At 41.0% G+C, this 12,078-nt stretch overlaps 1 protein-coding gene across 4 annotated transcripts in view; it reads left to right on the top strand.

Moving 5' to 3' along the window:
- Positions 1-12,078, top strand: part of suz12b (SUZ12 polycomb repressive complex 2 subunit b) — a 14,179-nt gene extending 2,101 nt beyond the window's left edge. The window contains exons 6-17 of one of the 4 annotated variants that reach the window (XM_080463856.1): positions 104-153; positions 1,043-1,128; positions 1,225-1,456; positions 1,595-1,700; positions 1,769-1,874; positions 2,506-2,683; positions 3,965-4,050; positions 4,353-4,496; positions 6,501-6,658; positions 7,587-7,785; positions 8,610-8,689; positions 11,160-12,078. In XM_080463856.1, coding sequence (XP_080319982.1) covers positions 104-153; positions 1,043-1,128; positions 1,225-1,456; positions 1,595-1,700; positions 1,769-1,874; positions 2,506-2,683; positions 3,965-4,050; positions 4,353-4,496; positions 6,501-6,658; positions 7,587-7,785; positions 8,610-8,689; positions 11,160-11,472 — 1,738 coding nt within the window. In that variant the 3' untranslated portion in view covers positions 11,473-12,078. Of the gene's footprint in view, positions 1-103; positions 154-1,042; positions 1,129-1,224; positions 1,457-1,594; positions 1,701-1,768; positions 1,875-2,505; positions 2,684-3,961; positions 4,051-4,352; positions 4,497-6,500; positions 6,659-7,586; positions 7,786-8,609; positions 8,690-11,138 lie in introns of all 4 variants that reach the window. The other 3 variants (XM_080463854.1, XM_080463855.1, XM_080463853.1) reach the window with 3 other exon arrangements.

The raw sequence follows: 12,078 nt of genomic DNA, 5'->3' as shown, positions 1-12,078 counted from the left end.
ACGATTTATGATTCTTGGTGGTGCAGCTTTATTTTCATTATAACTTTTATTACTGTCCACTGACAGTCGTTTCACCGGCGCCTTTTTCTTTTTTTCATTTCAGCTTGTCTTCACATTTACAGTTAACTTTCACTGGGTTCTTCCATAAGGACGGTAAGCACACATACTTTATTTCAGTGAGAAGTTGCAGAGAAAAATTGGTTTACTTTGTAGTCAAACGCTGACGGTGTTGTGTTTTCCCACAAGAAAAACCAGCTCCTATCATTTTAAATATTTGTACTGATGAAACTGCTGTGATGAGAAACAAAACACCAGCTGCATGGTCATATTTTAATAATCTTACATTGATTGATTTTTATTTTTATTTTTTTAAAATTGCTGTGAAGAATATCACCAGATTCTGTCAGTGCATTCATCCGAGCACGCTGTGACCCCACATCCAGCTTTAAATTTTCAAATTAAAATGATTTATTATTTCCAGACTCTTAGTTTGCATAGAATTTGTTAAACAAGTCACAATAGTAAACACTACATCCAGTGAGCCTTTCACGTATTTAATTCGTTATGTATATGTTTAAAAACAGTGTTGCATCCTGCATAGACCCCCTGTTGTGCTCCGACGCAGTATGATGTGTAGTTCATATGGATGCTGATCAGGTCACAAACGGGGTGACACTACCTCATGCATTCCAGTCTTTTTATTTTCATCAGATAAAGCGAATCAAATCATATGTTTATGTGATGCAATTTTAATTGGATGGAGCTTTAATTGGATTACTTTAGGTCTATGAAACCGCAGCTAGTGATATTTGTGATGCAACGAATATATGCAGCACAGTGTTGATTTCTTGGGTTTTTTTTGCATTAATTGGTCATAAAATGGGATCAGATACACATCTGAGTCACAACGAACACCATCATAATCATGTCTTTATTGACGACATCAAATTAAATCTTCCCTGCTCTGATGGAAAATGTGACTTTCATGCCATGGTAGACAGTAAAGGGTGATAATGAGACGTTTTTATGTGTTTCCATGCAGAAAAGCCATCTCAAAATTCAGAAAATGAACAGAATTCCGTGTCTTTAGAGGTGCTACTTGTCAAAGTCTGCCATAAAAAACGCAAGGTAAAGTAAATTATTGTTGAATCAAGCCCTCGCCAGTCGCCACCCATTAGTACTTCATCGAAATCATTTTTTTTGTGTCCATTTCTTATTTCGCAGGATGTCAGTTGTCCCATAAAGCAAGTGCCTACAGGTAAAAAGCAGGTGCCTTTGAATCCTGACAGTAACCAAACCAAGACGGGCTCCTACCCTTCCTTACTGGTCTCCAGCAACGAGTTTGAGCCCAGCAACAGCCACATGGTGAAGTCGTACTCGCTTCTGTTCAGGGTGTCACGTACAGGCAGGAGAGAAACAAACGGTCTGGTCAATGGAGAGGCCAATGAGAACATTGGTAGGGCAGCCACATTGAAGTTGTATTTTCTATATTGTACTGATGAATGATTCGTCATTTGGAGAGGCAGCGCTTTGTAAATCGTGTAAAAATGTTGAGTCTCACTCTTGTGCTTTGAAATTGTGTCTTTATTCGAAGATGTAATAGAGACTCCGACTAGAAAAAAGAGAAGTTCATCCCACAGGGAGGAAGGAGAGACCACAGAGACATACGTTGCACAGATGACCGTCTTTGATAAGAATAGGTAGGTTTTTGCAATAGCATTAGTTAAATTGCCATTCTACACAGAATAACTCGAGCTGTTCATTGTAGGAGACTGCAGCTTTTGGACGGGGAGTACGAGGTGTCAATGCAAGGCATGGAGGACAGCCCAGTAAGCAAGAAGCGAGCCACGTGGGAAACCATTCTTGATGGAAAGGTAGGCGGGCCACAGAAACATGTCAGCTGAAGATTCGTCAATTTAGTTCACTTGTAGGAACTCGTGAAATAACCAAATGTTGTACCTTAGTTTTATTTAAAGCTCCAGTGTTTCCACACTTGTATATTTATAGTTTTCATAAAGAAACATTTTGTGGAAAGTACCAAGATGGTTTAGGCATATTTTTAAGTTTCACTCTGGAGGCTTTTCCAGGAACCAGAACAACACTGATCCATTTTATTTATTTATTTTTCTGCTTGGCTTATTTATTTATATATTTTTTTAATCACACAAACGGGTTCACTTTTGTGGGGTGTCATGCTCTCTCTATGATGGAAATGACTGTGTTGTATTTGACACTATATAAATAGTTGAATTGAATCATTTGCCGCATAAATCTGATGTATGGGATTAGTATCTTCGTAATCTCACAGTGTTATAGTTTCAAGAATGAGCATTTTGATCATTGTAGAGTGTTTATATAGTCAATAAAACTAGTCATTAATTGAAGACAAGTGATTAAAAAAAAAAAAAAAAAAACTTTTCTACTACAGACGATCTGTAATCTGGTTGGGTTTTTTTTTTTGGAAATGATACATCGTTCCCCCTGTCCTGTGTGATATCCCTGCAGAGACTGCCACCTTTTGAGACTTTTTCTCAGGGACCCACACTGCAGTTCACACTGCGTTGGACAGGTGATGCAAGTGGAAAGTCCACAGCTCCTGTGGCTAAACCTCTTGCCACACGCAACTCAGACAGCTGCAGTCACATGGAGACCAGGACCAGCAACCACCGAACTGCCCTCATGAGTAAGTTCCTGGACAAAGCAGGGCAGCATCGGTATTAAGATGATTGATCTAGGAATGTGTTTGATGTGGCTGGTTTTCACTGATGTCTTGTAAAATGTTTTATATGATTTCTAAACAATTATACGTTGGATTGCATCTAAAAGCAGGAGGCAGAAAACACCGACAGATGAGGAAGGAGTGGGTGGGAGGGGGGCACCTGATTATTATTATTTTTTTTTTGTAGTCCTGTGAAGGTGTTTTAGATCGAGCAATGATACACTTCATAAGCAGATTGTCTGAGCAAAGCTGAGTGCGTCTGGATTTTGCTCCCACTGTGACGTTGGTTTGGGAAGGTCTATTTATGACTGAATCTGGCCAAAAGGCACCGTGTGACTCATCACTGTTGAGTCCCTTTCAGACATGCGCTTCAATCCACAAAAGTACAGACACGCATGCGATTAAAAAGTTTGGCTGACCATTTATTCAGCTCCTGAGTTCTCACTAACTGCAGCATGGAGGGAGCCACAGAATCAAGAGGAACATGCCTGATTCAGTGGGGTGTTCACGGGGAATGGTAGCTTGGTGATCATAACCTGCTGGATGTTATTGGCGAGCCGCTCAAGGGCTTCAAAATGCCGTATTCCCTGACGCTTTGAACTGCAGTGAGGTGGCGCAGGCATGAGAACGACGCGAGCGGTCAGGTGTGTGCCAGGAATAGGATGATTACACTGTATGTAAAACTACAGAAGAAACATCTGAGATGTTCAGGTCAAGACTCTTACCTGCACTCGTGGTATGAATAATTCAGCGACAAGTCTTAAAACACAATGTGTAGATGACTTTAGACTTTGCTTTATTAATCCCTTGGGATGACTCCGTCAGGCAAATTTGAGTTCCAGCAGCTTAATAGAAGAGGAGCAGCACACAGAGGATAACAAAGATGAGTTACAGAAAAAGGAAATTCACCTTAACTAAATATAGAAGAGGCTCTTGTGTCGGTTAATGTGTTTGTGTCGGTGCAGACACGTTGAATCGACCTGCGTTTCGATGGCATGAATCTTACCAAGTAACTCAAGAATTGACCATGTCGGGGCTGCCATGTCTGAAAGGGGCTTTATCAACAGTCTTGTGCTGATGTTTGATATGTTGTTTGCAATTTGTTTGGTTTTTTTCTTTTGTTTGTCAATGTTACTGTTTGTCTTTATTTTGTCTTTCAAATACCCGTTGAATGTTTAAAATCCACTCAAGTTGTCATTTGCTGACTCACCAAGAATTAACTTTTCCATCTGTTCCTGACAGCAGTGAAAGAGTCAGTGAGCACAGACATTCAAACGAGGAAAGAGCAGGTCCCATGTGAGCCGCGACAGAAGCTACGTATATTTTATCAGGTACACCACACAACAGTAAGGAAATAATCTGATCCCGGAAAACTGATCGAGAATCTTTTGGTGAGGTTGCTGTAAAGCAAACAAAGCCTTTGTAGTATATATATATTTTTTTGTATCTTTTATGATTACTGTCACATTTTGAGCCCCATCTTCAATCGTCACCTTGTTTGACTGTCGGGCATCAAAACGTGACAGTGAACTGTGTCATTATGTTATCCTGTTAAGTCATTCATTTCCGTCAGTATTGGGTTGACCCTCTCTGCGTTACGTCCCGGTAATTCTCTGGTCTTGATTTTGTTCAGTTCCTGTATAACAATAACACGCGGCAGCAGACGGAGGCGAGAGATGACCTACACTGTCCCTGGTGCACTCTGAACTGCAGCAAACTCTACAGCCTGCTCAAACACCTCAAACTCTCCCACTCCCGCTTCATCTTCAACTATGTGGTAAGAGACTGAATGTGTGTTTATTTGCCCGTGTGGATGGCGTACTGACCTCCACGCCTACTGACTGGTTAAGATCAGCGTGGCATCAAGTTTGGTTATGGTCGTCAGGAGGCTTCATGAAACGCCTCCAGACATCATGCCATTGCTTTCTCAAGTCCTCTAATGTAATACAGCAGCAAGCTAAACCAAGCAAAGGGCTGTTTTCTTAGCTTTGTAGACACTGATTTTGTTGTATCTCCATACATCTTTTATTGAATAGATGTTCCAGCTACACAAATCTGGCATTTAACTCATTTTGTCAAGCCAGGTCCCAGAGTGGATGCAACTTTTTGTCTTTACATGCGAGAACATTTCACATCGTAGCCCCACTGAGCCTGCATGCACCTACGCTGCCATCCAGCAACACTGCAGTGGTAGATTCCAGTGGTGTTGAAGCTGCAGGAGCTCCTGAGCTTGTTCTGACTTAAACATTTTCTGCTAATGCTCTGTCATCTTGAGTGTTTCATATGTATCCTTCAAGTTTTCCTCTGTTCAGTATATTTTTATAAAGGTGCTACCTTGAACTACAGGCCTGACATAAAAACTACAGCATTTTTCAGTAGTTTCGTCACCATTCAAAAAGGATTTAAAAATTACAATGAAGTCCAACTTTGATGACATGCCTCCTTTGACAAAATTTACAAAATCAGGAGCATGCAAAACAGAAGCAGTGGGCGGTTTTCAGAATCACAAGTACTTTATTCAACCCTGGAGGAAATGCTTTGACATGGCTCTACACAAAATAAAAAGGATAGCTTAAGTAATGTTAAAAGGTCTGCTTGACAATCTGTAAAGTTTTGTGTGTGTGTGTGTGGTGTTGATTTCATCTATTGTGTTGCTTTGTCTTTTATATTTGCTGTAGTTTTCCTGAATTTAGGCACAAGCATGTCCGTGGTTGCACGGTTGTCCATATTTCATTGTGCAGCTCTTTTTAGGGGAAACTTCTGCTCTCGACTTGGTGTGACTTTAACAGGCAGCGCAAAAAAAACAACCCAAAAAAAAAAGGTTTTAACAAGCAGGTTGTGGAGCTGAAAGCCATGCTTGAGACTTAATCATCGGGGTGGCGGGGTTGTGGTTTGCTCTGATTGAAGGCATTGTAGGAAGGTTGCATCTGAAGTGGCTTCTGTGCAGATGTTAAGAAATATAATTGTTACTGCTCATTATACTCTCACACAGAGCTAGACGACACCCACAGGGCAGCTTTCAGTAGTGTTTCTGAAGCTGAGCCTCCATTTCCCTATCTTTTTTTTTTTTTAAGTACTTACAGACTACATTGTGTAAAAATCAGCAGAGATGTAGGCTCAGTGGTTAGGCCAGATTGAAGATTTCTAATAATAAAGTAGGTGAATGGCAGTGATTCAGATGCCTTATACTGTCAGGCTTTCAGAAAAAAAAAACCATTTCAGAATAGCTGCTGAGTAAACCATAGCACATCACTATATAAAACTGAAAGTAAAACTTGTGTTCAGTGGATTATTTCTTTGTTGCAACAATGTTTGGCACAAAATCGTGATTATTTTTTTATATATGTATAATTACAGAAAATTCAAAATGGGTAGTCCTTAAGAGGTTCAAGAGATGTTAAGTTTTTGTCTTTCTCAACAAACAAAAGTCCACTCTGGGGATTTTTCATCATATTTTGGAGAAAGACTATATATTTCAGAGATTGTGGTGCTTCAGGCCTTCTGAGACATGCTGCATAAAGAGATGTGTTGAATATTTAAACTTCAGAGGAGATTCAGGGTAAAAAAAAAAAAAAAGAGTAAACGAGAAGGGGAAATGTCAGACAAGCTTGTCTCCTCAGTGCATTGATTCTTTTATCCTGTAGGCTGGATTGTTAACATGACACTTTGCTCCAACTGTCCAGAGAGCAGAACTACTATCGGGTCCTTTTTCTACTAGATTCAAGTTCTTTCAGACTTTGTCTTAGCATGCCTTTTTTTTTTTTTTCTGTCTTATCTGCAGCCTCACCCCAAAGGAGCCAGGATAGACGTGTCTATCAATGAGTGCTACGATGGCTCGTACGTTGGAAACCCTCAGGACATCCACAGCCAGCCAGGCTTCGCATTCAGCCGCAACGGTCCGGTCAAGAGGACTGCCGTCACTCACATACTGGTTTGCAGGTAAACATGTGACAAAGGCTATGTTCACATTTACAGGTCTTGATGCGCAATTCCTTTTTTTTTGCGTGATCATTCACATTACGTTTTAAATGTGACCCCTGTCAGACTGCTGTATTAACGAGATCGGACCAAACGTTTTTGGCCCCAGAGTGCATGCGCAGAGGGCGGCGTGAAGTCACGCTGACTACGCTGTTTACAGAAGTAAATATGGATGCCACGCCGGTCAGCACCAGGGTTGCCAAATGTGACTCACTGTTTTCAGCCCAAACAATGTAAAACCAACATACCTCAATAAAAACCAGCCCAAATCTCAGCTCATAAATGCATGAAATAAAGTTAAAAGGTAAGAGAATTTGATGCCCCAATTGGGAGATACCCGCCATATCTGGCAACACCGGTCAGCGCACGCAGATCCCATTTTGAAGTGGTTGAGGGAAAGAATGAGGTGAAAAAGAGAGCACAGCTTTTAACAATATGGCGGAGACGCTTCGTCCGGCGCTTATCCGTGACATCAGTCACATGTCAATGACGAGGCAGGTGAATGTTGAAAAATATTAGAATTGCTTCCACATACGATGGAGGCCTGGGTCTGGTGTGGCAAAATCTGAATTGTAGCTTTCAGACAGCCACAAAACAGGTCGCATATTGTCATTTGTGAGTAAATAAATCTGAATTGAGTCTCATTTCCCTGCAGTGTGAACGTGACCAAACGGCTCACAGCATTTTTTTCCCACAAACGTGCAGACCATTACAGAAATTCTTGACCCGGGGGAGACTATAACTGTTGAAAAATATGTTGAACCTAAGTCCGTTTCTTTGAGGTTTCCCCTTTTTTTGGGGGGGGTTTGTATCCGTGACATCTAACCAGTCTTCTAGTAATAATTGAATATTTGGCCTGTATGATGAGCTCTTTCTTTGATTTTGATAGGCCCAAGAGGACCAAACCGAGTCTGTCTGAGTTTCTGGAGTCTGAGGACGGAGAGCTGGAGCAGCAGAGGACCTACGTCAGCGGACACAACCGCCTCTACTTCCACAGTGACAGCTGCATGCCCCTGCGGCCCCAGGAGATGGACATAGACAGCGAGGACGAGAGGGATCCCGAGTGGCTCCGAGAGAAAACTGCCACAGTGAGAAGCCGTTTTCTTTTAATTAATCTCACTTGCTCTCGCTCTCAAAGGTCCAGAAAAACTTTGCGCTTTAAAAAAAGTCATCTGGATTATTTAATTGGTTGAGTAAGCTTGTATTAGAGTGTACTTGTAATTTTATAATGTAACGTTTCACACATTTTGAGTGATATTGCAGCCTAAATCCCCTGTGCCCTGAGTTGTCACTGATTTCTTTTAGCTTTCTGACTGTTTAAGTTTATTTGATGAATACGTGAACTCATGAATCAATAGTGAAGGGGGGGGAAAGTTTCAGCGGTACTTTGGTCTGGACCAAAACCACGACTTCCATCTACAGTGTTTTACTGTTAAAATTAATTTCCTAGAATAAACCCCTTGAGATGTCTTATTTTCAGTGGGGTCGCAGCATGATGTACTGAAGCAAGTAACAACAGTGTTCAAAATGACCATCCACAATGGTATTTGTGAATAACTTCAAAGGAAGGGAGTGAAATAGATAACAAGCTGTAGAATCAAGATATCAATGTTGTGTCACCAAAGAGAACTTCTTTGTTTTGGCTCTGTTTGCCTTTAATAACTTAAAGGAGCTCTTGCTGGCTCACATTTAAGTGTTGGAGCTTGCACTTACATCGATGGACAACTTTTTTTCTCACCTATTGTCACTTTAATATTGATTCTCTCACTCATCACCTCTGTGTACACTGCTAAAATCATTCCTGCCCTCAAAATCCATTCTAGTTTGTTCACAGTTTAGCAAATTTCTGCATCAATGCATTTGCTATGTGCACAGGAATCTTGATGAATTTCAAATTTTTTGGAACTTGCAGCAACTGGATGAGTTCACGGACGTTAACGAGGGAGAGAAGGAGGTGATGAAGCTCTGGAACCTGCACGTCATGAAGCACGGGTATGTTTGATTCATCAGAAATGAGCAAATAACAGGAGTTGGAGCATTGCAATGTGGTCTTGCTGAACTATGAGGAAAGCAGATCTTGAGTTGTTTTTGGTATTGAAAGAGATAAAACGTTTAACCATCAGTTGGGTGAAAACTGAGAAATGCAGCTTCAGTGTTGTATTGCTTGCTGTTTTCCACTTAATTTGAAAACAAAAACGCCTATCAAGGTGAATGAGGAAGGACGATATCTTGATGAAGTGTCCGGGAGTAAATTGTTGACACGCAGGAGAGAAATGAAAGTCAAACAGCTATTTTGTTAAAAGACCACAAAGGTTTGAGGTTGAAGTAGTTTGACTCACTTCTTGAAGCCTGGTGTTAAAATGCGGACACAGCTGTTGTCTTATACAATACTAAGGTAGGTCTGTTCGCACTGATGGCGCGTTAATCTTTTAAGATTGCTTTGCAACCTGGTGTCTTGATCCTCTGATGTCAAGAGATCATCCAAGCTTCTCATCCTTTTCCAGCTTCATAGTCGTGAAAATCAGATTGAAATGTCAACCAAAACCACAATATGACATATTCTGCAATCTAGAGCAGACCTGGAAAAACGCTCATAGTTTGGCTTTAGTATGTTGAGAATGGTTTGTGTTTGACTTGACACCGTAATGTTTTGTCTAATAAGAGATCCCAGATGTGGATCACAGCCTGAGGACAGAAAGGTTGGGAACCACTATTATAGCACATGTGCAAGTTCTCAGCATGTTCCCTCCTTTTCTTTCTTTTTTTCTTTTTTTTTTTTTTAGGGGTAAAAAAATGTGGGAAATATACACATGAAAAGTATAATGGGTGTAAGGACAAGTAATAAGAAACATTCTGTCTGATCTACAAAAATATTAAAAGCTTCGACCCCGAAACAAGACCTGCTTAATGGAGCACAAGTTAATTACTGTAATAAACATATTGAGTGAGTCTCTAACCAATTGATTGTCTTAATGATCTCAAATATCAGAAAGGTATCAACACATTAAATCTATAGTGTGCGAGAGTTTTTAATGGTAGCATTCAAAAACGACAAGAAGTTTTGACTTTATGTGAAAAACGCGTTTGCACTGACCTGTTTAAAAAACAAGTGGTTCAAGAGTTGTTGTGACGCCAATGTGTACCAAAATATAGTGTCTTGAGTAAGGAAGTTTCTGAATATGGAAAAGCTTGTCAATTAGTTTAAGAAACATAAAATAATCACAATACAAGACACACAATATATCACAAATTTATCTTGACATCAACAGATGCAATATACACATTGCAAAACGCTGGACTGAGATAAATCATGTTTCCATACCCTGAGACTTGGAAGAATTTACATATAAAAGTGTGTTTCTTCAAGATTAGATCACAAAATTCTGTGATTTTCTCACTTAAGAAACTGACAAGTTTTAAGTATTTCATCCCTGATGGCCACTGGGTGGAAGAGAGAAGCACATAAACAATTACTGAAAACAACTCGATCAACCAATTGTTCTGCTTCTGAAACTGCAGATGTGCCTGTAATGGAGGGAGAAAAACACAAAATAAACAACAAAACAACCCCACCTAGTGTTTCTATTAAAGGTCTCGTATTATACAGTTTTTCAACAATTTCACATAGATCTCTTGTGTCAAAAAGGTTGCATTCAAACTTTATTGCCCCCAAATCCATATCATTGGTCAACGCTCGCTATTACCCCTATGACGTAGCTCAGGGTCCGGTTTCTGATTCGCTCATTGGCGCGCTCCACCACCAAGAAGTGGAACGAGCGAGTGAGAGAGATGAAAGAAATTTTTCCACTTACGGCGGGCGCCTCATCCCCAGGTATGGGGACACATATTACTATTGGAAAACCATTAGAAAGTGAATTTTGCATAATATGGCCACTTTAATCAAAACGCGGTGCTGGACAAAATGATCAAATATCACACGTGTACCTGATATTGTGCAGTAAGGTATCTTAAACATCGTCCCTGAAGAGTTCTACAACAATAATCAGATTTTAAAGGGCCTTGCAGGTTGTCACTTTGTGTCTTTGGACTCAACGTAGTCCTCGCCGTTTCTGGAGGTGGAGGCAACATGATGGAATGGCGGCTGCTTCTCCCACCCAGTCTGAGAAGCAGCCGCCATTCCATCATGTTGACGTCCAAACGTTTGAGTTACATGTGGCACCGCTGCATTAGAGTAATGCCACAGCTCATATGCCACCAAGGGAAATGTAATTGTTTAGCCACCTAATCACACTCGTCACTCTAGTGAGACTCTCTGGTATAAAGGCTAGAAAGAGAAGAAACTGCAGGCACAGCATTGATTTGTTGAGACCGTATCTGAAGTGGAGGCAGACATCTTGTGTAGTATATCACAGATGTGTTTAGTTTGGTTGAATGCTGCGTCTATGTGAAACTTTTTTTTTTTTTCTATCTGATGAAACAGACATTATTTCCCCCCCTCCAGCTTCATAGCAGACAACCAGATGAATCAGTCCATCATGCTTTTCGTGGACAATCGCGGTGCTCACATCATCCGACGCAACCTCTGCCGCAACTTCCTCCTGCACCTCGTCAGCATGCACGACTTCAACCTGGTGAGCACGGCCACCATCGACCGTGCGATGGCCCAACTCCGACAGATGCAGCAGGAGCTGCCGGAGGCGGAGGAGGAGCAGCCGGACCAGATCCTGGCATCGGCGGGAACCTGCAACGGCATCGCCGTCCCCTCCGGTGGAGGGAAGCAGGGCAAGAGGACAAAAAGTGGGCTAACGGACTGATGTCAGGCTGGGAGGACGGGACACTGATTTTGTTTTCCTTTTATTTGTTTTTTTTGTTCTATTTCTTCTTCAATGGACTTTATCAACCCTTTGGTGCTTACTGTAGGTAGGTGGGCGAAGTGGTCGGCAGACCGTCTCACATGATACTGACTAGTGCACAAGGTTAGCAAGTTTATGGAACTTGAGAACTGAACCAAATATGAACAATATAAAGGTGAAATAACCCAAACCTCCGCAAACCAGGAATTTTGAGGACTGGATCATGTGAGTTGAGCCTACTTAATATGCATTTTGTAGGAGCCACTGAAGTATCTGTCGCCCCCCAGTGCGAGAGTGAACAAACTGACTGGCCCGACGGCCTCCGCTGTGTTGTTGTGATAGACGGCTGTATCGAGACTACAGTTAAAACTGTACGATTTGTACACGGACACAATAACCTTGTTGAAAAGTTATCCTTTTAGCTGATTATTTTAGCACTTGGTGTTTTGTATTTAGAAAGCTTACCTTGAAATTGTCAATTAAAAAACAATGAAAACAAAAAAAACTTTTAAAAAAAAAAAAATCACGCTGCACCAAATATTAGATGCAGCTTCTCCACTTTAGCGA

Source organism: Lipophrys pholis (assembly GCF_963383615.2).
Source record: "Lipophrys pholis genome assembly, chromosome: 5".
Classification (NCBI taxonomy): domain Eukaryota; kingdom Metazoa; phylum Chordata; class Actinopteri; order Blenniiformes; family Blenniidae; genus Lipophrys; species Lipophrys pholis.
This window is presented reverse-complemented; position numbering and strand designations above follow the sequence as displayed.